Genomic DNA, 24,971 nt, shown 5'->3' with positions numbered 1-24,971 from the left:
AAACCTGTCCCCATTTTGGGGACAGAAAATGGGAAATTGGGTCCCCCCGCCGGGCATTTCCTTGGGGGGCCCCCCCAAATCACCCCGTTTCACCCCAATTCCCCACCTTTCCCCCTCTTCGGCGCAGCAATGCGGAAGGAGGGGGGCTGGGGGGGGGCGAGTTGGGTGCCTGGGTCCCTTGGGGGGGGTGGGGGGGCCCTGTTAGCCCCCCAAAAGAAAGGGATTGCCCCATTTTTAAGGAGGGGACCCCCCCGTTTCGGGCGTGTCCCCCCGCTTTGCCCCTTCCCCCCCCCCCCCCCCTTTCCAGGGATGAAATGATTTTATGGGGGTCAAAGTCCCCAGGGAGGGGCTGCCCCGCCCGCGTCGTAACCCCAGGATTTCGGGGGGGGGGGGGCAAACCCAGCCCTGGATTTTGGGGGTCCCTGGGGAGTTTTGGGGGGGCTTAGGGAGGTTGGGGAGTTCTGGGAGGGATTGGGGGGGTGAAGGGGTCCCTGGAGGGGGTTGGGGGTCCCTGGGGGTTCTTTGGGGGTCTCTGGGGAGGTGGGTTGGGGGGTCCTTGGGGTGTTTTGCAGGGTTCCTTGGGTGATTTGGGGGGTCCCTGGGGTGGTTTGGGGGTCCCTGGGGTGGTGTGGGGGTTCTTTGGGGGTCCCTGGGGTGGTTTGGGGGTCCCTGGGGTGGTGTAGGGGTTCTTTGGGGGTCCCTGGGGCGGTTTGGGGGGCCGCCCTGGGTGATTTCAGGGTTCTTTGGGGGTCCCTGGGTTGTTTTTGGGGTCCGTGGGGGGGTTCCTTAGGTGTTTTGGGGGTCCCTGGGGGTCCCAGGGCTGGGTTTGGGGGTCCCTGGGAGCTCTCTGTGTGTTTTGGGGGGCTCCCTGGGTGAGTTTGGGGTCCCGGGGGGCTTCCTTGGTGGATTTGGGGGGGGCCCTGTGATGTTTGGGGGCCCCTGGGGGGTCTCTGTGGGATTTAGGGGCCCCCTAGGGGCGTTTTGGGGTCCCTGGAGGTTTCCCGGGGGGGGTGGGGTCTCTGGGGGGTCCCTGGGTGGTTTTGGGGGGCACTTGGGAGGTTTTGGGGTCCTGGGGGGGGTCCCAGATAATTTTGGGGTCCCCGGTGCAGGAGGAAGCAGGGGGGTCCCTGGGGCTTTGGGGTGGGGGATGGGGGGACTGGGAGGGTTTTGGGGGGCCATTGGGGGGCGGGGGGTTTTGGGGACCCCCGGGGGGTTTTGGGGACACCCCCCCCCCCAGTCTGACCCAGTGCTCCCCCCCCCCCAAGGAACCGGCCACCCGCACCCTGGTGACGCTGCGCGTCGACCCCGCCGGCTTCTTCCTCTACTGGACCTGCCCCAGCATGGTGAGGGCACCCCAAAACCCGGCCCCCCCCCCCCCCTGCTGCACCCCAAATTCCTGGCCCCCAAATTGCCCCCCCCCAATTCAGCACCCCAGATTCCTGGCCCCCAAACTGGTACCCCCAGTTGGCCCACCTAAATCTGCACCCCAAATTCCTGGGCCCCCAAAGTGGCCCCCCCAAATCTGCACCCCAAATTCCTTGCCCCCCCAAACTGGAACCCCCACCCACCCACCCCCCCCAAACTCTGCCCCCCCCCAATCGGGAGGCACAAAATGGCCCCCCCAAATCTGCCCCCCAAAACCCGACGCCTGATTTGCACCCCAAGTTGCGTCCCCCTCATTTGCCCCCCTTAAGCCCCCCAAATCCCCCCCAAATCGGCCCCAGAGCCCCCCCCAGCCCCCCGAAATCCCAGGACCCCCTGAGCCCCCCCGTATTCCCCGAGTCACCCCGAGATCCCTCCTGGGGTCCCCAAAAGAACCCCCTAGGGCCCCCCAAAACCCTGGTGCCCCCAGGGATCCCCCAAAGCCCCCGGGACCCGCAGATGATCTCGGGGGCCCCCCAAATCCCCTCAAGACCCTCAAAAAATCCCCCTTGGGGTCCCCCAAATCTCCCCTGACCCTCAGAGCCCCCCAAATCGCCCTGTGATCCCCCCAAAACCCCCTCAAGACCCCCCAAAATATCCCCTGAGACCCCCTGGGACCCCCAAATCCCCCCAGGATCCCCAATATCCCTCTGGGACCACCAGAGCCCCCCAAATTGCCCCCGTGACCCCCCAAAACCCTTCCAGGACTCCTTGGCCCCCCCAAATCGCCCCAGGGCCCCCCAAATCCCCCCTGGAGCCCCCAAATGCCCCCCAAGATCCCCCACCCACCCCTGAGTCCCCCAAATCCCCCCAGGGTCCCCAGTATCTCCCTGGGACCACCAGAGCCCCCCAAATTGCCCCCGTGACCCCCCAAAACCCTTCCAGGACTCCTTGACCCCCCAAATCGGCCCAGGGCCCCCAAATCCCCCCTCCCCCCCCCCCGGAAGCCTTCGCCCTTATCGGCCCTGCCCGGACGCCTGGGTCTCCAAGATGGGGGGGGGGAACCCTTTGCCCCTCCCCCCTCCCCAGGGGACCCAGGCATCCGGGGGTGGGGGAGGGGGGGGTGCCCTTTCCCACGCCCCTCCCCCACCGGCTCCTTCAGGAAATGACCCCCCCTGCCCCTCCCCCACTGCGGAAACGGTCCCTTTTGGGGGGGGGGGGGGATGGGCAGCTCCGGGGTCCTGGGTCCCTTTGCGGGGGGGAGGGGCAGCCCCAGGGTCCCGGGTCCCTTTTTGTGGGGGGTGGGGCAGCCCTGGACTCCCGGGTCCCTTTTGGGGGGGGGGGGGGGTGTCTCCCCACAGGAGGTCGATCTGCTGGACATCAGCGTCATCCGCGACCCCCGGACGGGGCGCTACGCGCGGGGGCCCAAGGTGAGGGCGGGGGGGGCGGAAACACCGGAGGCCCTACAATAACAAACTGGGGGGGGGGGGGGGGGTGTTCTGCAGGACCTTGGGAGACCCTACGTAAACATGGGGGGCCCTACAATAACAAACTGGGGGGGGGGGGGTGGTCTGCAGGACTCTGGGAGACCCCATGTAAATGGAGGAGACCCTACAATAACAAACAAGGGGGTGGTCCTGGGCAGACCTTGTTTTGGGGTGTTGTGGGTGCTGAGTGTCCCATGTTGCGGTGCTGGGTGCCTGTCTTGGGGTGCTGTGGGTGTCAGTTGTCCTGTTTTGGGGTGCTGTGGGTGCTGGGTGCCCTATTTTGGGGTGCTGGGTGCCCTATTTTGGGGTGCTGTTGGTGCTTGGTGCCCCTTTTTGGGGTGTTGTGGGTGCTGGGTGCCCCATGTTGGGGTGCTGTGGGTATCGGGAGCCCCACTTTGGGGTGCTGGGTACCCCATGCTGGGGTGCCAGGTACCTGTTATGGGGTGCTGTGGGTGCTGGGTGCCCCATGTTGGGGTGCTGGGTGCGTATTTTGGGGTGCTGCGGGTGTCAGGTGCCCCATTTTGGGGTGCTGGGTGCCTGTCTTGGGGTGCTGCGGGTGCTGGGTGCCCCATATTGGGGTGCTGTGGGTATCGGGAGCCCCACTTTGGGGTGCTGGGTACCCCATGCTGGGGTGCCAGGTACCTGTTATGGGGTGCTGTGGGTGCTGGGTGCCCCATGTTGGGGTGCTGGGTGCGTATTTTGGGGTGCTGTGGGTGTCAGGTGCCCCATTTTGGGGTGCTGGGGGTGCTGGGTGCCCCACTTTGGGGTGCTGGGCGCATATTTTGGAGTGCTGTGGGTGCTGGGTGCCGCTGTTGGGGTGCTGGGTGCCTGTGTTGGGGTGCTGTGGGTGCTGAGTGCCCCTTTTTGGGGTGCCAGGTGCCTTTTTAGGGTGCTGTGGGTGCAGACTGCCCCATTGTGGGGTGCTGGGTGCCTGTCTCGGGGTGCTGTGGGCACTGGGTGCCCCTTTTTGGGGTGCTGGGTACGTATTTTGGGGTGCTGCGGGCGCTGGGTGCCGTTTTGGGATGCCGGGCGCTCTGCGGCTCCCGCGGGAGGGAGTGGGGGCACCCATGGGTGCTGTGTGCGCAGGACCCCCGGACGCGGGAGGTGCTGGGTTTCGGGGACCCCGGGGGGCACCCGCAGGAGCGGCTCCTCACCGTGGTCCACGGCCCCGACATGGTCAACGTCGCCTTCCTCAACTTCGTGGCCGTCCAGGACGACGTCGCCAAGGTGGCGCCCGCGGGGGCACCCATGGGTGCTGGGGGGGGGGGGGGGGGCGGGGGGCTTGGGGGGGCTCTGGGATCCTTTTGGGGGGGCTGGGGGGCTCCGGGAGCTGCTGTCATGGGTCCCTGGGGGTCTGTGAGGGCCTTGGGGGGCTCAGGGTGCCCATTTGGGGGTCCCAGGGGGTCAGTGAGGGCCTTGGGGGGCTCAGGGTGCCCATTTTGGGGGTCCCTGGGGGTCTGTGAGGGCCTTGGGGGGCTCAGGGTGCCCATTTTGGGGGTCCCGGGGGGTCTGTGAGGGCCTTGGGGGACTCAGGGTGCCCATTTTGGGGGTCCCGGGGGGTCTGTGAGGGCCTTGGGGGGCTCAGGGTGCCCATTTTGGGGGTCCCGGGGGGTCTGTGAGGGCCTTGGGGGGCTCAGGGTGCCCATTTTGGGGGTCCCGGGGGGTCTGTGAGGGCCTTGGGGGGCTCAGGGTGCCCATTTTGGGGGTCCTGGGGGGTCAGTGAGGGCCTTGGGGGGCTCAGGGTGCCCATTTGGGGGGCCCAGGGGGGCAGTGAGGGCGTTGGGGGGCGCAGGGGGCCCAGTTTGGGGGTCCCGGGGGGTCTGTGAGGGCCTTGGGGGGCTCAGGGTGCCCATTTTGGGGGTCCCGGGGGGTCTGTGAGGGCCTTGGGGGACTCAGGGTGCCCATTTTGGGGGTCCCGGGGGTCTGTGAGGGCCTTGGGGGGCTCAGGGTGCCCATTTTGGGGGTCCCGGGGGGTCTGTGAGGGCCTTGGGGTGCTCAGGGTGCCCATTTGGGGGGTTCCAGGGGGTCTTGGGGGGCTCTGGGAGCCCTTTTGGGGGGCGTGGGGGTCCCGCCGGGGTCCTGGGGGGCTCTGGTGGGTTCCTGGGGGGCACTTGGGGGGGGGGGGGGGGCTGGTTTTGGGGGGCTGACGGGGGATTTTGGGGTCCCCCCCCCAGGTGTGGACGGACGAACTCTTCAAGCTGGCGACCAACATCCTGGCGCGCAACGCCTCCCGCAACACCTTCCTGCGCAAGGCGTGGGTGCCCCCGCACCCCCAAACCCCTCCTGCACCCCCAAACCCCTCCTGCACCCCCAAATCCTTCCCAGGGCCCCCCAAAACCCCTCCTGCACCCCCAAACCCCTCCTGCACCCCCAAATCCTTCCCAGGGCCCCCCAAAACCCCTCCTGCACCCCCAAAATCCTTCCCAGGGCCCCCCAAAACCCCTCCTGTACCCCCAAAACCCCTCCTGCACCCCCAAATCCTTCCCAGGGCCCCCCAAAACCCCTCCTGCACCCCCAAACCCCTCCTGCACCCCCAAAACCTTCCCAGGGCCCCCCAAAACCCCTCCTGTACCCCCAAACCCCTTCAGCACCCCCAAAAACCTTCCCAGGGCCCCCCAAAACCCCTCCTGTACCCCCAAACCCCTCCTGCACCCCCAAATCCTTCCCAGGGCCCCCCAAAACCCCTCCTGCACCCCCAAAATCCTTCCCAGGGCCCCCCAAAACCCCTCCTGTACCCCCAAACCCCTCCTGCACCCCCAAATCCTTCCCAGGGCCCCCCAAAACCCCTCCTGCACCCCCAAACCCCTCCTGCACCCCCAAATCCTTCCCAGGGCCCCCAAAAACCTTCCCAGGGCCCCCCAAACCCCTCCTGCACCCCCAAACCCCTCCTGAACCCCCAAACCCCTCCTGCACCCCCAAAAACCTTCCCAGGGCCCCCAAAACCCCTCCTGTACCCCCAAACCCCTCTTTCACCCCCAAAAACCTTCCCAGGGCCCCCCAAAACCCCTCCTGTACCCCCAAACCCCTCCAGCACCCCCAAAATCCTTCCCAGGGCCCCCCTAAAACCCCTCCTGTACCCCCAAACCCCTCTTTCACCCCCAAAAACCTTCCCAGGGCCCCCCAAAACCCCTCCTGCACCCCCAAAACCCTCCAGCACCCCCAAAATCCTTCCCAGGGCCCCCCTAAAACCCCTCCTGCACCCCCAAATCCTTTCTGTAACCCCAAAACTTTCGCAGAGCCCCCTGCAGTCCTCCTGCACCCCAAAATCTCTCCTGCACCCCCAAATCCTCCCCAGAGACCCCCAAATTCATCCTGCACCCCCAAATCCTTCCCAGGGCCCCTCAAATCCCTCCTGCACCCCCAAACCCCTCCTGCACCCCAAAATCCTTCCCAGGGCCCCTCAAAATCCTTCCTGCACCCCCAAATCCTCCCCAGAGACCCCCAAACCCCTCCTGCACCCCCAAATCCTCCCCAGAGACCCCCAAATTCATCCTGCACCCCCAAAAACCTTCCCAGGGCCCCCCAAACCCCTCCTGCACCCCCAAATCCTCCCCAGAGCCCCCCAATCGCTCCTGCATCCCCAAACCCGGGACCCCCACCCCCCCGCTGCCCCCCCAAACCTCCTTCCCCGTCCTGGGGTCCCCCCAAATGTCTGTCCCCCCCCGGTTTTGGGGTGCCCCCCCCCAAAGCGGGGTGCTGGGGGGTCCCCTCAACCCTGCGCCCCCCCCAGCTACACCAAGCTGAAGCTGCAGGTGAACCAGGACGGGCGGATCCCTGTCAAAAAGTGAGTGACCCCCCCAAATTTTGGGGGACCCCCCCCAAAAGGGGGACCCTCAAACCTTGGGGGACCCCCCCGAATACCCCAAATTCCACCCCAAAATTTGGGGTCCCCCAGGGATCCCCCAAGCCTGAATTTTGGGGTCCCCAATATCCTGGCCCCCCCCTTAAAATTTGGGGACACCCCCCCCCACTTCCGAGCTCCCTTCGTTTTGGGGTACCCCACTTTGGGGGGGGCCCCCGGTTCTCCCACCCTGGCTTTTGGTGTCACCCAAGTTTGGGGACCCCCCCCAGTTACGGGGACCCCCCCCAAATCTGGGGCTTCCAATGCCCCCCAACATCTTGGGCCCCCCTGAGCTTTTTGGGGGTCCCCCATTTTGGGGGGTGCCCCATTTTTGGGGGTCCCCTTTCAGCCCCCCCAAACTTCCTGAACCCCTCGACACCCCATCTCCGCTACTTCAGGGTCCCCCCAATTTCAGGTTCGCCCCAATTCTGGGCTTCTCCCTGTTTGAGGGGGGGGTCCCCCAAGTTTGTGCTCCCCCCAATTTTGGGGTCCCCCTTCAGCTCCCCCCAGCACCCCCCAATTTTCGGGGTCCCCCTTCAGCCCCCCCCCTTAATTTTTGGGGTCCCCCCATTTCAGCTTCCCCCTGTTCCTTTGCAATTTGAGGGTCCCCCCAACTTCTGGGCCCCCCCCGGTTTTGGGGAGCCCTTGTTGGGGACCCCCTGAGGTTTCGGGGTCCCCCCTCGCTTTCGGGGTCCCCCCCTCATTTTGGGGTGTCCCCCCCCCCAGCATCCTGAAGATGTTCTCGGCCGACAAGAAGCGGGTGGAGACGGCGCTGGAGTCCTGCGGCCTCAGCTGCAACCGGGTACGGCCCCCCCCAAAAAAAAACCAGGGGCCCCCCAAATTTTGGGGGGCTCGGAGTCTCCCCCACCCCCACCTGGGTCCCCCCCAAAATGTCCCCATAGCCTTGTCTTGTGCCCCCCCCCCCCAGATTTTGGGGTCACCCCCAAATTATTGGGGTTCCCCCAGGCCCTTTGGAGTGTTTGGGGGCCCCAGCTGTTTTGGGGTCACCCCCCAAATTATTGGGGTTCCCCCATCCTGCTCGGCAAGTTTTGGGGGGGTCCCTGGTACCCCCCAGGGCTGTAGGTGCCCCCCAAACCCTCTGTGTCCCCCCAAAATCCGTACTGGGGTTCCCCTAGAGCCTTCAGAATTATGGGGGGCCCCCAGCGCCCTCACTGAGGTTTTGGGGGGCTCTGGGTGCCCCAGTGGTCCCCTCCCCCCCCCGTGTACCCCAATTTTCACCTCCCAACACTCCAGGGCCCCCCAACTTTAGGGCCCCCCCTCATTTTGGGGCCCCCCAGCTCCAGCCTCCCCTTTATTTCTGTCCCCCCCCCTTATTTTGGGGTTCATTTTTGGGGTGTAGATGCCATTTTTGGGGGGCGCAGACACCATTTTGGGGGTGCAGATGTCATTTTGGGGGGTGCACAAGCCAGTTTTGGGGGGTGCAGGTGCCGTTTTGGGGGTGCAGACATCACTTTTGGGGGTGCAGATGTCATTTTTGGGGTGCAGGCACCGTTTTTGGGGGTGCAGGTGCCATTTTGGGGGCTGCAGGCACCATTTTGGGGGTGCAGACATCACTTTTGGGGTGCAGAAGCCGGTTTTGGGGGGCGCAGGCACCATTTTGAGGGGCGCAGGCACCATTTTGGGGGTGCAGACGCCACTTTTGGGGTGCAGAAGCTGGTTTTGGGGGGCGCAGGCACCATTTTGAGGGGCGCAGGCACCATTTTGGGGGTGCAGACGCCACTTTTGGGGTGCAGAAGCCGGTTTTGGGGGGCGCAGGCACCATTTTGAGGGGCGCAGGCACCATTTTGGGGGTGCAGACGCCACTTTTGGGGTGCAGAAGCCGGTTTTGGGGGGCGCAGGCACCATTTTGGGGGTGCAGACGCCACTTTTGGGGTGCAGAAGCCGGTTTTGGGGGGCGCAGGCACCATTTTGAGGGGCGCAGGCACCATTTTGGGGGTGCAGACGCCACTTTTGGGGTGCAGAAGCCGGTTTTGGGGAGCGCAGGCACCATTTTGAGGGGCGCAGGCACCATTTTGGGGGTGCAGACGCCACTTTTGGGGTGTAGAAGCCGGTTTTGGGGGGCGCAGGCACCATTTTGAGGGGCGCAGGCACCATTTTGGGGGTGCAGACATCACTTTTGGGGTGCAGAAGCCGGTTTTGGGGGGCGCAGGCACCATTTTGAGGGGCGCAGGCACCATTTTGGGGGTGCAGACGCCACTTTTGGGGTGCAGAAGCTGGTTTTGGGGGGCGCAGGCACCATTTTGAGGGGCGCAGGCACCATTTTGGGGGGTGCTGCCACCATGTCCCTTCCGTGGGTTCCCCCCAAGGTTTTGGGGGGCTCCTGAGTGGTTTGCGGGGGAGATTTGGGGGGCTGGGGAGAGGGTTGGGGGGTGTTGGGCCCCCCCTAAATTTTTGGGGTGCCCCCAGAGCGAGGCGATCCCCCCTGAGGAGTTCACCCTCGACACCTTCAGGCGCTTCCTGAGCAAACTCTGCCTGCGCCCCGACATCGACAAGATCCTCCTCGAGATGTGAGTCACCCCCAAAGCCCCGTTTTGGGGTGCAGGGCATCGGGGGTGCCACGGGGAGGGGTTTTGGGGGGCTCTGAGGGGTTTTGGGGTGCCCCTGGCACCCCTGTTTTGGCTCTGGGAGCCCCTAGGAGCAGCTCAAGGTCCCACATGGGTGGTTGCCACCATGGGCTCCTTGCGGATGTTGGGGTGCTCCCTTGTGGTCTTGGGTGCTCAGGGGCGTTTTGGGGTTCCCTTGGGTGCTATGGGTCCCATGGGGGTTTTGGGGGGCTCTGAGGGGTTTTGGGGTGCCCCTGACACCCCCATGTTGGCTGTGGGAGCTCCTAGGAGCAGCTCAAGGTCCCACGTGGGTGGTTGCCACCATGGGCTCCTTGCAGATTTTGGGGTGCTCCCTTGTGGTCTTGGGTGCTCATGGGGGTTTTGGGGTTCCCTGCGGGTTTTGGGGGGCTCTGAGGGGTTTTGGGGTGCCCCTGGCACCCCCGTTTTGGCTCTGGGAGCCCCTAGGAGCAGCTCAAGGTCCCACGTGGGTGGTTGCCACCACGGGCTTCTTGCGGATGTTGGGGTGCTCCTTTGCACCGTTGGGTGCTCAGGGGCGTTTTGACGTTCCCTTGGGTGCTATGGGTCCCATGGGGGTTTTGGGGGGCTCTGAGGGGTTTTGGGGTGCCCCTGGCACCCCTGTTTTGGCTCTGGGAGCCCCTAGGAGCAGCTCAAGGTCCCACATGGGTGGTTGCCACCATGGGCTCCTTGCGGATGTTGGGGTGCTCCCTTGTGGTCTTGGGTGCTCAGGGGCGTTTTGGGGTTCCCTTGGGTGCTATGGGTCCCATGGGGGTTTTGGGGGGCTCTGAGGGGTTTTGGGGTGCCCCTGACACCCCCATGTTGGCTGTGGGAGCTCCTAGGAGCAGCTCAAGGTCCCACGTGGGTGGTTGCCACCATGGGCTCCTTGCAGATTTTGGGGTGCTCCCTTGTGGTCTTGGGTGCTCATGGGGGTTTTGGGGTTCCCTGCGGGTTTTGGGGGCTCTGAGGGGTTTTGGGGTGCCCCTGGCACCCCCGTTTTGGCTCTGGGAGCCCCTAGGAGCAGCTCAAGGTCCCACGTGGGTGGTTGCCACCACGGGCTCCTTGCGGATTTTGGGGTGCTCCTTTGCACCGTTGGGTGCTCAGGGGCGTTTTGACGTTCCCTTGGGTGCTATGGGTCCCATGGGGGTTTTGGGGGGCTCTGAGGGGTTTTGGGGTGCCCCTGGCACCCCTGTTTTGGCTCTGGGAGCCCCTAGGAGCAGCTCAAGGTCCCACATGGGTGGTTGCCACCATGGGCTCCTTGCGGATGTTGGGGTGCTCCCTTGTGGTCTTGGGTGCTCAGGGGCGTTTTGGGGTTCCCTTGGGTGCTATGGGTCCCATGGGGGTTTTGGGGGGCTCTGAGGGGTTTTGGGGTGCCCCTGACACCCCCATGTTGGCTGTGGGAGCTCCTAGGAGCAGCTCAAGGTCCCACGTGGGTGGTTGCCACCATGGGCTCCTTGCAGATTTTGGGGTGCTCCCTTGTGGTCTTGGGTGCTCATGGGGGTTTTGGGGTTCCCTGCGGGTTTTGGGGGGCTCTGAGGGGTTTTGGGGTGCCCCTGGCACCCCGTTTTGGCTCTGGGAGCCCCTAGGAGCAGCTCAAGGTCCCACGTGGGTGGTTGCCACCACGGGCTCCTTGCGGATTTTGGGGTGCTCCTTTGCACCGTTGGGTGCTCAGGGGCGTTTTGACGTTCCCTTGGGTGCTATGGGTCCCATGGGGGTTTTGGGGGGCTCTGAGGGGTTTTGGGGTGCCCCTGGCACCCCTGTTTTGGCTCTGGGAGCCCCTAGGAGCAGCTCAAGGTCCCACATGGGTGGTTGCCACCATGGGCTCCTTGCGGATGTTGGGGTGCTCCCTTGTGGTCTTGGGTGCTCAGGGGCGTTTTGGGGTTCCCTTGGGTGCTATGGGTCCCATGGGGGTTTTGGGGGGCTCTGAGGGGTTTTGGGGTGCCCCTGACACCCCCATGTTGGCTGTGGGAGCTCCTAGGAGCAGCTCAAGGTCCCACGTGGGTGGTTGCCACCATGGGCTCCTTGCAGATTTTGGGGTGCTCCCTTGTGGTCTTGGGTGCTCATGGGGGTTTTGGGGTTCCCTGCGGGTTTTGGGGGGCTCTGAGGGGTTTTGGGGTGCCCCTGGCACCCCCGTTTTGGCTCTGGGAGCCCCTAGGAGCAGCTCAAGGTCCCACGTGGGTGGTTGCCACCACGGGCTCCTTGCGGATTTTGGGGTGCTCCTTTGCACCGTTGGGTGCTCAGGGGCGTTTTGACGTTCCCTTGGGTGCTATGGGTCCCATGGGGGTTTTGGGGGGCTCTGAGGGGTTTTGGGGTGCCCCTGGCACCCCTGTTTTGGCTCTGGGAGCCCCTAGGAGCAGCTCAAGGTCCCACATGGGTGGTTGCCACCATGGGCTCCTTGCGGATGTTGGGGTGCTCCCTTGTGGTCTTGGGTGCTCATGGGGGTTTTGGGGTTCCCTGCGGGTTTTGGGGGGCTCTGAGGGGTTTTGGGGTGCCCCTGACACCCCCATTTTGGCTCTGGGAGCCCCTAGGAGCAGCTCAAGGTCCCACGTGGGTGGTTGCCACCACGGGCTCCTTGCAGATGTTGGGGTGCTCGCTTGCCCTATTGACTTCCCTTGGGGCCTTTGGGGTCCCAGGGAGCCGTTTTGGGGGGCGCCGGGGGGTTTTGGGGTGCCCTGACCCCCCGCTGTCGGCAGCGGGGCGGCGGGGAAGCCCTACGTCAGCCTGGAGCAGCTCCGGGAGTTCGTCAACACGCGGCAGCGAGACCCCCGGCTCAACGAGGTCCTGTACCCCCCGCTCAGCCCCGAGCAGGCGCGGCAGCTCATCGAGCGCTACGAGCCCAACCAGCAGTTCCGCGAGAGGGGTCAGTGGGGCCGGGGGGTTTTGGGGGGTCCCAGGGGGTTTGGGGGGTCCCAGGGGGTTTTGGGGGGTCCTGGGGGGGTTCGGGGTCTTGAAGGATGGTTGAAGGCGTTGAAAGAGGGGGCTCGAGGGGGATTTGGGGATGTCTTGGGGGTCTTGAAGAGGGTTTTGGGGGGCTCCTATGGAGAGGGAATGGGTTTTGGGGGGCTCCTGGGGATCCCTAGGGGGTTTTGGGGGGTCCCAGGGGGTTTGGGGGGATCCCAGGGGGGTTTGGGGGATCCCGAGGGGGTTTGGGGGGTCCTGGGGGGAGTTCGGGGTCTTGAAGGATGGTTGAGGGCCTCGAAGGAGGGGGCTCGAGGGGGATTTGGGGGTCCTCTGGGACTGGAAGGGGTTTTGGGGGGCTCCTGGGGGTTTTGAAGGAGGTTTTGGGGGGTCCCAGGGGGTTTGGGGGGTCCCAGGGGGTTTTGGGGGTCCTGGGGGGGTTCGGGGTCTTGAAGGATGGTTGAGGGCCTCGAAGGAGGGAGCTCGAGGGGGATTTGAGGAGGTCTTGGGGGTCTTGAAGAGGGTTTTGGGGGGCTCCTATGGAGAGGGAATGGGTTTTGGGGGGCTCCTGGGGATCCCTTGGGGGTTTTGGGGGTCCCAGGGGGTTTGGGGGATCCCAAGGGGGTTTGGGGGGTCCTGGGGGGGAGTTCGGGGTCTTGAAGGATGGTTGAGGGCCTTGAAGGAGGGAGCTCGAGGGGGATTTGGGGGGTCCTCTGGGACTGGAAGGGGTTTTGGGGGGCTCCTGGGGGTTTTGAAGGAGGTTTTGGGGGGTCCCAGGGGGTTTGGGGGGTCCCAGGGGGTTTTGGGGGTCCTGGGGGGGGTTCGGGGTCTTGAAGGATGGTTGAGGGCCTCGAAGGAGGGGGCTCGAGGGGGATTTGGGGGGTCCTCTGGGACTGGAAGGGGTTTTGGGGGCTCCTGGGGGTCCTGAAGGGGGTTTTGGGGGGTCCTCTGGAGCTGGAAGTGGTTTTGGGGGGCTCCTGGGAGTCTTGAAGGGGGTTTTGGGGGGTCCTCTGGAGCTGGAAGGGCTTTTGGGGGGCTCCTGGGGGTCCCCATGAGATTTTGGGGGTCCTGAGGAGGTTTTGGGGGGTCCTGGGGGTCTTGAAGAAGGTTTTGGGGGGTCCTCTGGGGCTGTAAGGGGTTTTGGGGGGCTCCTGGGGGTCCCTAGGAGATTTTGGGGGATCCCAGGGGGTTTTGGGGGGTCCTGGGGGTCTCTAGGGGCTGTTTTGGGGGTCCTGGGGGCTGGAAGGGTTTTGGGGGGTCCTGGGGGGCTCAGGGTCAGAGGAGTGGGGAGATTTTGGGGTGCGGGGGGCTCGGCTGGTTCCTGGGCGCCCAGGGGGATTTGGGGGGGGGGGGGGCCTCCCCTCGGTTTTAGGGGTGGGGTGGGGGGGGGCTCGGCTGGCCCAGGGGCCCCCCCCCGGGTTTTGGGGTGACCCCGTACCCCCAGATCAGATGTCGATGGAGGGCTTCGGGCGGTTCCTGGGGGGGGAGGAGAACAGCATCGTGCCCCCCGAAACCCTGCGCCTGCACCAGGACATGAGCCAGCCCCTGCCCAGCTACTTCATCTGCTCCTCCCACAACACCTACCTCACCGGTACCCCCCCCTGCACCCCAAAACCGGGGTCCCCCCCCCCTGCACCCCAAAAACCGGGGGGGGGGGCTGCCACCTCCCCTGCACCCCAAAAACCCGGGTGGGGGGGCTGCCACCTCCCCTGCACCCCAAGAACCTGAGGAGAGGGGGGTGAGGGGGCCCTGGGGGGCTGCCACCCTCCCTGCACCCCAGAACCGGGGGGCTGCCACCTCCCCTGCACCCCAAAAACCTGGGGGGGGGGTTGCCACCTCCCCTGCACCCCAAAAACCCGGGTGGGGGGGGCTGCCACCTCCCCTGCACCCCAAGAACCTGAGGAGGGGGGGGCTGAGGGGGCCCTGGGGGGGGGGCTGCCATCCCCCTGCACCCCAAAACCTGGGGGGCTGCCACCCTCCCTGCACCCCAGAACTGGGGGGCTGCCACCTCCCCTGCACCCCAAAAACCGGGGGGGGGGGGCTGCCACCTCCCCTGCACCCCAAAAACCCGGGGGGGGGCATTTGCCTTCCCTGTACCCCCAAAACAGGCAGGGGGGATTCTAGGGGGTCCCCCAAGGTGGCTCCTACCCCCCCGCACCCCAAAAACCTGGGGTTCTTTTGGGGGTCCCTGGGGTTTTGGGGGTCCCTGGGTTTTGGGGGGGACCCTGGGGTTTTGGGGCTCCCTGGGGGGGTCCCTGGGGTTTTGGGGGGTCCCTGAGGGGGTCCCTGGGGTTTTGGGGGTCCCTGGGTTTTGGGAGGGGTCCCTGGGGTTTGGGGGGGAACCTGGGGTTTTGGGGGTCCCTGGGGTGGTCCCTGGGTTTTGGGGGGTCCCAGGGGGCGTCCCTGGGTTTTGGGGGGGGAACCTGGGGTTTTGGGGGTCCCTGGGGGGGTCCCTGGGGTTTTGGGGGGTCCCTGAGGGGGTCCCTGGGGTTTTGGGGCTCCCTGGGTTTTGGGAGGGGTCCCTGGGGTTTGGGGGAGTCCTTGGGGGTTTGGGGAGGTCCCTGAGGGGGTCCCTGGGTTTTGGGGGGGTCCCTGGGGTTTGGGGGAGTCCTTGGGGGTTTTGGGGGGGTCTCTGAGGGGGTCCCTGGGTTTTGGGGTGCCCCCCTGACGCCCCCGGCCCCCAGCGGGGCAGCTGACGGGGGCCTCCTCGGTGGAGATGTACCGGCAGGTCCTGCTGAGCGGCTGCCGCTGCATCGAGCTCGACTGCTGGAAGGGGCGGCCCCCCGACGAGGAGCCCTTCATCACCCACGGCTTCACCATGACCACCGAGATCCCCTTCAAGGTGCGCCCCGAAATCTAGGGGTCCCCCAAAACCCCCCGAGCCCCCCAAAACCCCCTGAGCCCCCCCAAAACTGCCCCGGCCCCTCAGCACCCACCCCAAGGCTGCAGCACCCAAGGCTCCCCACCAGCCCTTCATCACCCACGGCTTCACCATGGCCACCGAGATCCCCTTCAAGGTGCGCCCCGAAATCTAGGGGGCCCCCAAAACCCCCGAGCCCCCAAAACCCCCGAGCCCCCAAAACCCCCCGAGCCCCCCAAAACTGCTCAAAGGCCCCCCAAAACTGTCCCGGCCCCACAGCACCCACCCAGACCCCGCAGCACCCGATGCTCCCCAGCAGCCCTTCGTCACCCACGGCTTCACCATGGCCACCGAGATCCCCTTCAAGGTGCACCCCGAAATCTAGGGGTCCCCCAAAACCCCCCGAGCCCCCCAAAACCTCCCGAGCCCCCCAAAACTGCTCAAAGGCCCCCCAAAACTGTCCTGGCCCCACAGCACCCATCCAGACCCCGCAGCACCCGATGCTCCCCAGCAGCCCTTCATCACCCACGGCTTCACCATGGCCACCGAGATCCCCTTCAAGGTGCGCCCCGAAATCTAGGGGTCCCCCAAAACCCCCGAGCCCCCCAAAACCCCTCAAGCCCCCCAAATCCCCCTGAGCCCCCCCAAAACTGCCCCGGCCCCTCAGCTCCCACCCCAAGGCTGCAGCACCCAAGGCTCCCCACCAGCCCTTCATCACCCACGGCTTCACCATGGCCACCGAGATCCCCTTCAAGGTGCGCCCCGAAATCTAGGGGTCCCCCAAAACCCCCCGAGCCCCCCAAAACTGCTCAAAGGCCCCCCAAAACTGTCCCGGCCCCACAGCACCCACCCAGACCCCGCAGCACCCGATGCTCCCCAGCAGCCCTTCGTCACCCACGGCTTCACCATGGCCACCGAGATCCCCTTCAAGGTGCACCCCGAAATCTAGGGGTCCCCCAAAACCCCCCGAGCCCCCCAAAACCCCCCGAGCCCCCCAAAACTGCTCAAAGGCCCCCCAAAACTGTCCCGGCCCCTCAGCACCCCCCCAGACCCCGCAGCACCCACAAAGGGCCGCTCCGAGCCCCCAGACCCCCCCCCAAACCGCGGGGGGTCCCCCCAAGCTCCCCCCTGGGCCGTGGCAGCCCCTTAGGGGGGGCCCGGTTTCGGGGTGCCCCCCTGAACCCCCTTTTCCCGCCCGGCAGGAGGTGATCGAGGCCATCGCCGAAAGCGCCTTCAAGACGTCGCCGTACCCCGTCATCCTCTCCTTCGAGAACCACGTGGATTCGTGAGTCCCCCCAAAAACCTCCGGGGTCCCCCCAAATCTCCAGGGGTCCCCCAAAACCTCCGGGGTCCCCCAAAACCTTCAGGGTCCCCCCAAAACTCCCTGGGGTCCCCCGCAAAACCTCTGGGATCCCCCAAAACTCCTTGGGATCCCCCTAAAACCTCTGGGGTCCCCCCCAAAACCTCTGGGGTCCCCCAAAACCTCCGGGGTCCCCCCAAATCTCCAGGGGTCCCCCAAAACCTTCAGGGTCCCCCCAAAACTCCCTGGCGTCCCCCCCAAAACCTCTGGGATCCCCAAAACTCCTTGGGATCCCCCCAAAACCTCTGGGGTCCCCCCAAATTTTCAGGGGTCCCCCAAAACCTCCAGGGTCCCCCAAATCTCCAGGGGTCCCCCAGAACCTTCAGGGTCCCCCCAAAACTCCTTGGGATCCCCCCAAAACCTCTGCGGTCCCCCCAAACCCCCCCTGTCCCCCCAAACTCCTTGGCCCCCCCAAATCTACAGGGGTCCCCCAAAATCTACAGAGTCTCCCCAAAATCTTTGGGGTCCCCCCAAATCTCCAGGATCCCCCCATAACCTCCAGGGTCCCCCCAAACCCCCCAGGGTCCCCCCAAAACCTCCGGCGTCCCCCGTAATCCCTTGAGCTCTCTCCAAATCCCACGGGGGGGAATTGGGGGGACCCCCCCGGGGTCCCTAAAAATGCTATGGGGTCCCCCAATGTTCCTGGGGCACCCCCAAACCCCTCAGTCCCCCCCCTTTCCCCTGGGTCCCCCCGAAACATCCCCGACCCCCCAAAACTGGATGCTGAAGGGGGAGGAGAGCCCCCCCAAATCCCCTTTTTCACCCCAAAATGGGTCTGGGGTGGCTGGGGGGGGCTGTGGATTTGGGGGACCCCCCCCAGCACCCCAAAATTTCTCCCCCAGGGCCAAGCAGCAGGCGAAGATGGCGGAGTACTGCCGCAGCATCTTCGGGGAGGCGCTGCTCATCGAGCCCCTGGAGAAGTACCCCGTCAGTTTGGGGGTGCAGGGGGGGATTTGGGGGTGCAGGGCTGGATTTAGGGGTGCAGGGGGGATTTGGGGGGGGGTTGGGGGTGCCGAGCTGGGGTTTGGGGGTGCAGGGGAGATTTGGGGGTGCAGAGCTGGGTTTCAGGGCTGCAGGGCTGAGTTTGGGGGTGTAGGGCTGGATTTGGGGGTGCAGAGCTGGGTTTTGGGGGAGCAGAGCTGGGTTTTGGGGGTGCAGGGGGGATTTGGGGGTGCGGGGGGGGCTGGGCGCACAGGAGGAGGCTTGGGGGGCCCAGGGTGCGTTTTAGGGGTGCAGGGAGGGAATTGGGGGGCTTTTGGGTGAGCAGAGCTGGGTTTTGGGGGTGCAGGGGGGTTTTGGGGGTGCAGGGGGGGCTGAGCACGCAGGAGGAGGTTTGGGGGGGCCCAGGGTGCATTTTAGGGGTGCAGGGGGGATTTGAGGGGGGTTCGGGGGGGTTGGGGTTGCAGAGCTGGGTTTTGGGGGCGCAGCGTTGGATTTGGGGGCCCAGGGCTGGATTTGGGGGTGCAGGGGGGATTTGGGGGTGCAAGGATGGGTTTTGGGGGTACAGGGGAGAATTTTGGGGTGCAGGGCCTGGGTTTGGGGGTGCAGGGCTGGGTTTGGGGGCGTGGGGGGATTTGGGGGCCCAGGACTGGATTTGGGGGTGCAGGGGGGATTTGGGGGTGCAGGGGGAGGGTTGGGGGGTGCGGGGGGGATTTGGGGGTACAGGGGAGAAGTTTGGGGTGCAGGGGGTGGGCTTGGGGGTGCAGGGCCGGGTTTGGAGGTGCGGGGGGATTTGGGGGTGCAGGAGGGGATTTGGGGGTGCAGGTGGAGGGTTTGGGGTGCAGGGGGATTTGGGGGTGCAGGGGGAGGGTTGGGGGGTGCGGGGGGATTTGGGGGTACAGGGGAGAATTTTGGGGTGCAGGGGCTGGGTTTGGGGGTGCAGGGCGGGGTTTCAGGAATGCTGCGCTGGTTGGATGGATGGGGTTGGATTTGGGGGCGCGGGGGGGGTTGGGGGTGCAGGGGGGATTTGGGGGCGCGGGGGGAGGGTTTTGGGGGCGCAGGGGGGATTTGGGGGTGCGGGGGGGTGGGGGGCCCCCGTGACTGTCGGGGTGCCGCAGCTGGAGCCGGGGGTGCCCCTGCCCAGCCCCCAGGAGCTGCTGGGCCGCATCCTGGTCAAGAACAAGAAACGGCACCCGAGGGCGGCGCCCGGCCCCCCCGGCCTGCGCCCCAAAACGCCCGGCGCCACCGAGCCCGGTACCCCCAAACCCCCTTGCACCCCCAAACCCCACTGCACCCCCAGTCCCCCCAGCCTGCACCCCAAAATCCCCGGCAACACCGAGTCTGGTACCCCCAAACTCCCTGCACCCCCAAACCCCATCCCCGCCCCCCCCGGCCTGCACCCCAAAAACTCCGGCATCACCGAGCCCGGTACCCCCAAACCCCTGCACCCCCAAACCCCACTGCACCCCCAAACCCTGCACCCACAAACACCCCTGCACCCCCAAACCCCACCTGCACCCCAATCCCCCCCAGCCTGCGCCCCAAAACCCCCGGTGCCACCGAGCCCGGTACCCCAAACCTGCACCCCCAAACCCTGCACCCCCAAACCACCCCCTGCACCCCAAAACCCCACCCGAACCCCAACCTGCCCCCTCCGCCCCATACAGCACCCCAAAACCCTGCAGGAGCCCCCCAAACCCTTCTGGCCTCCCCAACTGCCTGGTGCCCCCCAAAACTGCCGGGGGGCCCCCCCAAATCCCCCTGCCCCCCCCCCACTGTGGGGTTTTGGGGTCCCCTCTCACGGCCCTGCCCCCCTGCAGGCCCCCCCCTCTCAGAGCACCCCGAAACCGGGGGCCTCCCGGTGCCCAACGGGGAGGAGAAGGGGCCCAAGCTGAGTGAACCCCGAAAATCCATCGGTGAGTTTGGGGGGGATTTGGGGGTCCTAGGGGGGATTTGGGGGTGCTCAGGAGGATTTGGGGGTGCAGGGGGCATTCAGGGGGCGCCAGGTGGGATTTCGGGGTGCCATGGGGGAGATTTGGGGGTGCTCAGGAGGATTTGGGGGTGCAGGGGGCATTCTGGGGGTGCTTGGGGGGATTTGGGGGTGCCTGGCAGGATTTGGGGGTGCCAGGGTGTTCAGGGGATGCCCGGGGGAGATTTGGGGGTGCTTGGGGGGATTTGGGGGTGCCAGGTGTGATTTGGGGGTGTCTGGCAGGATTTGGGGGCCAGGGGGGAGAGTTGGGGGTGCTCAGGAGGATTTAGGGGTGTGGGGGTGTTCAGGGGGTGCTTGGGGGGATTTGGGGGTGCAGGGGGCATTCTGGGGGTGCCAGGGGGAGATTTGGGGGTGCTCAGGAGGATTTGGGGGTGCCTGGCAGGATTTGGGGTGCCACGGGGGAGAGTTGGGGGTGCTAAGAATGATTTGGGGGTGCAGAGGGTATTCTGGGGGTGCTTGGGGGGGGATTTGGGGGTGCAGGGGTGAATCTGGGGGTGCCAGGGGGAGGTTTGGGGGCGCTCAGGAGGATTTGGGGGTGCTGGGGGCATTCAGGGGGTGCTCAGGAGGATTTGGGGGTGCTGGGGGGTGATCTGGGGGTGCAGAGGGCATTGATGGGGTATGGGGGGTGATTTGGGGGTGCAGGGGGCATTGATGGGGTGCTGGGGGGATTTGGGGGTGCTGGGGGGTGATGTGGGGGTACAGGGGGTGTAGGGGTCCCCCAAATCTCCCCCCCGACCAGACCGCGAGGCCGACAGCGAGGAGGAGGAGGAGGAGGAGGCGCCGGAGATGAAGAAGCCGACGACGGACGAGGTGGGGCTGGTTTGGGGGGGCCCTCAGGGGTTTGGGGGGGCCCTGAGGGTTTGGGGGTGCCCTGAGGGTTTGGAGGGGCTGGAGGGGGCCCTGGGGTACCCTGAGGGGGCTTTTGGGGGGGACCTGGGGCTTTGGGGGACCCTGGTGGGATTTGGGGGACCCCAGGGGGATTTAAGGGGACCCCAAGGAGTTTGGGGGGACTCAGGGGGGTTTGAGGGGGACCCAGGGGCTTTGGGGGGTCCCCAAGGGGTTTGGGGGGACCCAGGGGTTTTGGGGGATCCCCAAGGGCTTTGGGGGGACCCAGGGGGCTTTGGGGGGGGACCCCAGGAGGTTTTGGGGGCACCTGAGGAGGTTTGGGGGGACCCCAAGGTGTTGGGGGGACCTGAGGGGCTTTGGGGGGACCCCAGGAGGTCTGGGGGGTCCCCAACGGGTTGGGGGAGACCAGGGAGGGGTTGGGGGGCCCCAGGAGCTTTGGGGGAGCCCAGGAGGCTTTGGGGGGGCCTGAGGGATTTGGGGGGGTCCCAGGAGGTTTGGGGGGACCCAAGGAGCTTTGGAGGGACCCCAGGAGGCTTTGGGGGCTACCTGAGGAGGTTTGGGGGGACCTGAGGGGGTTTGGGGGGACCCCAGGAGGTTTGGGGGGGACCCAGGGGGCTTTGGGGGGGACCCCTGGATTTTGGAGGGTCCCCAAGGGGTTTGGGGGGGCACCAGGGGGCTTTGGGGGGACCCTGGGGGGTTTGGGGGGGGCCCCCGGGGTGATGTTGGGGTGCGGGCGCAGGGGACGGCCAGCAGCGAGGTGACGGCCACCGAGGAGATGTCCACGCTGGTCAACTACATCCAGCCCGTCAAGTTCAAGTCCTTCCAGGCCGCCAGCAGTCAGTGGGGTTTGGGGGGGCCCTGGGGGGGGTTTGGGGGGGTCCTGGGGGGAGTTGGGGGGGGTCCTAGGGGGTTTGGGGGGCCCTGGGGGGGTTTGGGGGGTCCTGGGGAGGGGTTGGGGGGGGTCCTAGGGGGTTTGGGGGGCCCTGATGGGGTTTGGGGGGTCCTGGGGGGGGGGGGGTCCTAGGGGGTTTGGGGGGCCCTGATGGGGTTTGGGGGGGCCCTGGGGGGGTTGGGGGTGGTCCTAGGGGGTTTGGGGGGCCCTGATGGGGTTTGGGGGGTCCTGGGGGGGGGGTGGGGGGTTCCTAGGGGGTTTGGGGGTTCCTAGGGGGTTTGGGGGGCCCTGATGGGGTTTGGGGGGTCCTGGGGAGGGGTTGGGGGGGGGTTCCTAGGGGGTTTGGGGGGGCCCTGATGGGGTTTGGGGGGTCCTGGGGAGGGGTTGGGGGGGTCCTAGGGGGTTTGGGGGGCCCTGATGGGGTTTGGGGGGTCCTGGGGGGGGGGGTCCTAGGGGGTTTGGGGGGCCCTGATGGGGTTTGGGGGGTCCTGGGGGGGTTGGGGGGGTCCTAGGGGGTTTGGGGGGCCCTGATGGGGTTTGGGGGGTCCTGGGGGGAGTTGGGGGGTCCTAGGGGGTTTGGGGGGCCCTGATGGGGTTTGGGGGGTCCTGGGGGGGGTTGGGGGGGGGTCCTAGGGGGTTTGGGGGGCCCTGATGGGGTTTGGGGGCGTCCTGGGGAGGGGTAGGGGGGGTCCTAGGGGGTTTGGGGTGGCCCTGATGGGGTTTGGGGGGCCCTGGGGGGGTTCGGGGGTCCTAGGGGGTTTGGGGGGCCCTGATGGGGTTTAGGGGGGCCTGGGGGGTCCCCAAGGGGTTTTAGGGGGCCCTGATGGGGTTTGGGGGGCCCTGGGGGGTTGGGAGGGTCCTGATGGGGTATGGGGGTCCCCAAGCAATTTGGGGGAGCCCTGATGGGGTTTGGGGGGCCCTGATGGGGTTTGCGGGGCCCTGGGGGGGATTTGGGGGGCCCTGATGGGGTTTGGGGGGCAGAGGGGGGTTGGGAGGTCCCCAAGGGGTTTTAGGGGGCCCTGATGGGGTTTGGGGAGCCCTGAGGAGATCTGGGGGGTCCTGGGGGAGTTTTGGGGAGCCCTGATGGGGATTAGGGGGGGCAGGGGGGAGATTTCAGGGGTTTGGGGGGGCTTGGGGAGGGGGTGGGGTTCCTGGGAGGGTTTTGGGGGTCCTTGGGGGTTTGGGGGGCTCTGAGGAGGTTGAGGGCATCTTGGGGGGGCTGGGGATTTTGGGGGGCCCTTGGGGGTTTGGGGGGCCCTGGGTGTTTTTTTTGGGGTCCCAGGGGACTTGGCAGCATCTCCCACAGCTTTGGGGGGGACCCTGGGGGGGGGGGTAGGTTTAGGGGGGGCTGCAGCCTTCAGCAGGGTTTGGGGGGACCCCCGGGTGATTTTGGGGTGCCGGGGGGGGCCCCCCCAGAACGTAACAAGGCCTTCGAGATGTCGTCCTTCGTGGAGACGAAGGGGCTGGAGCAGCTCACCAAGAGCCCCCTCGAGTTCGTGGAGTATCCGCCAGCACGGGGGGACCCCGGGATTTGGGGGGACCCCCCCTGAGATGGGGGGGACCCCCCCCGAGGGGGAGGGGGGCTCGGGTGGGGGGGTTGGGGGGCATTTGGGGGTGTATAGGGGATTGGGGGGGCTTTTGGGGGGTGAGGGGGGTTTGGGATGCTCTTGGGGGGAGATGGAGGGATTTTGGGGTGCTTTCAGGGGATACAAGCAGATTTTGGGGTGCATTGGGGTGTATAGAGGATTTTGGGGTGCTTTTTGGGGGAGATAGGGGGATTTTGGGGTGCTTTCAGGGGATACAAGCAGGTTTTGGGGTGCATTGGGGTGTATAGGGGGTTTTGGGGTGCTCCTGGGGGGAGAGAGGGGGATTTTGGGGTGCTTTCAGGGGATACAAGCAGATTTTGGGGTGCATTTGGGGTGCATAGAGGATTTTGGGGTGCTTTTTGGGGGAGATAGAGGGATTTTGGGGTGCTTTCAGGGGATACAAGCAGATTTTGGGGTGCATTTGGGGTGCATAGAGGATTTTGGGGTGCTTTTTGGGGGAGATAGAGGGATTTTGGGGTGCTTTCAGGGGATACAAGCAGGTTTTGGGGTGCAGGGTGTATAGATTTTGGGGTGCATTGGGGTGTATGAGGATTTTTGGGGGAGATAGAGGGATTTTGGGGTGCTTTCAGAGGGATATCAGGGGATACAAGCAGATTTTGGGGTGCATTTGGGGTGCATAGAGGATTTTGGGGTGCTTTTTGCTTTTTGGGGGAGATAGAGGGATTTTGGGGTGCTTTCAGGGGATACAAGCAGATTTTGGGGTGCATTTGGGGTGTATAGGGGGTTTTGGGGTGCTCCTGGGGGGAGAGAGGGGGATTTTGGGGTGTCTTAGGGGGATAGAAGCAGGTTTTGGGGTGCATTGGGGTGTATAGGGGGTTTTGGGGTGCTCCTGGGGGGAGATACGAGGGATTTTGGGGTGCTTTCAGGGGATACAAGCAGATTTTGGGGTGCATTTGGGGTGCATAGAGGATTTTGGGGTGCTTTTTGGGGGAGATAGAGGGATTTTGGGGTGCTTTCAGGGGATACAAGCAGATTTTGGGGTGCATTTGGGGTGCATAGAGGATTTTGGGGTGCTTTTTGGGGGAGATAGAGGGATTTTGGGGTGCTTTCAGGGGATACAAGCAGGTTTTGGGGTGCATTGGGGTGTATAGGGGGTTTTGGGGTGCTCCTGGGGGGAGAGAGGGGGATTTTGGGGTGTCTTAGGGGGATACAAGGATCTTTTGGGGTGCATGGAGGGGGTTGGGGTGCCTGGGGGCATTAGGTGACTTTTGGGGAGCGTTTTGGGGTGCCCGGCCGCTGGGGGCTGTGGGGTGACCGTGGGGCAGCCGTGGGGCAGCCGTGGGGCAGCCAGGGCAGGTTGGGGGGCAGTGGGGCGGCCGTGGGGCAGCCGTGGGGCGGCCAGGGCAGGTTGGGGGGCAGTGGGGCGGCCGTGGGGCCGGTTGGGCTGTGTGAAAGTGGCACGGGGGTGGTGTGGGGGAGCCGTGGGGCCGCTATGGGGCAGCTATGGGGCAGCCGTGGGTCGCGTGGCCCTTGACGCGCAGGTACAACAAGCGTCAGCTGAGCCGCGTCTACCCCAAGGGCACCCGCGTCGACTCCTCCAACTTCCAGCCCCAGCTCTTCTGGAACGCCGGCTGCCACATGGCCGCCCTCAACTTCCAGACCCTCGGTCAGCCCCACGGCGCGACCCACGGCGCGACCCACGGCGCGGCCCCGACCCATAGCGCAGCCCCCCCGTCCCCGTTGCGCGGTCCAGAGCGCGATCCGCCATGCCCCCCTGCTCGTGGCGTGGATCCAGAGCGCGGCCCGGCCCCACAGCGCGACCCATAGCACAGCCCTGACCCACAGCGTGGCCCCATAGCGTGGTCCAGAGCGCAACCTACGCTGCAGCAGCCCCATAGCGTGACCCACGTGGCCCTGACCCATAGCACAGCCCCACAGCGGGGTCCCCCTGCACCCCATAGCTGCCCCCTGGCTCAGCCCCACGGCGCTGACGCCGCCCCACGGCTCTGCCCCACGGCGCGCCCCAGACGTGCCGATGCAGCTCAACCTGGGCCTGTCGGAGCCCCACGGCTCTGCCCCACGGCTCTGCCCCACGGCTCAGCCCCACGGCTCAGCCCCACGGCGCTGACGCTGCCCCACGGCGCGCCCCAGACGTGCCGATGCAGCTCAACCTGGGCCTGTCGGAGCCCCACGGCTCTGCCCCACGGCTCTGCCCCACGGCTCAGCCCCACGGCTCAGCCCCACGGCGCTGACGCTGCCCCACGGCGCGCCCCAGACGTGCCGATGCAGCTCAACCTGGGCCTGTCGGAGCCCCACGGCTCTGCCCCACGGCTCTGCCCCACGGCTCAGCCCCACGGCTCAGCCCCACGG

At 66.1% G+C, this 24,971-nt stretch overlaps 1 protein-coding gene across 1 annotated transcript in view; it reads left to right on the top strand.

Annotated features, from left to right (window-relative positions):
* Nucleotides 1-24,971, top strand: part of PLCB3 (phospholipase C beta 3) — a 44,050-nt gene that overhangs the window by 1,793 nt on the left and 17,286 nt on the right. The window contains 18 exon segments of the mRNA XM_087773042.1: nucleotides 1,266-1,343; nucleotides 2,724-2,792; nucleotides 3,936-4,076; nucleotides 5,024-5,103; nucleotides 6,580-6,633; nucleotides 7,417-7,492; nucleotides 9,118-9,218; nucleotides 11,963-12,129; nucleotides 13,612-13,758; nucleotides 14,852-15,009; nucleotides 16,230-16,312; nucleotides 17,230-17,314; nucleotides 18,445-18,580; nucleotides 19,147-19,242; nucleotides 20,056-20,126; nucleotides 20,902-20,998; nucleotides 22,471-22,555; nucleotides 24,143-24,267. Coding sequence (XP_087629168.1) covers nucleotides 1,266-1,343; nucleotides 2,724-2,792; nucleotides 3,936-4,076; nucleotides 5,024-5,103; nucleotides 6,580-6,633; nucleotides 7,417-7,492; nucleotides 9,118-9,218; nucleotides 11,963-12,129; nucleotides 13,612-13,758; nucleotides 14,852-15,009; nucleotides 16,230-16,312; nucleotides 17,230-17,314; nucleotides 18,445-18,580; nucleotides 19,147-19,242; nucleotides 20,056-20,126; nucleotides 20,902-20,998; nucleotides 22,471-22,555; nucleotides 24,143-24,267 — 1,849 coding nt within the window.

This window comes from Nipponia nippon, unplaced genomic scaffold (assembly GCF_047370975.1).
Source record: "Nipponia nippon isolate SJK-2023a ecotype South Korea unplaced genomic scaffold, ASM4737097v1 scaffold_38, whole genome shotgun sequence".
Lineage (NCBI taxonomy): Eukaryota > Metazoa > Chordata > Aves > Pelecaniformes > Threskiornithidae > Nipponia > Nipponia nippon.
This window is presented reverse-complemented; position numbering and strand designations above follow the sequence as displayed.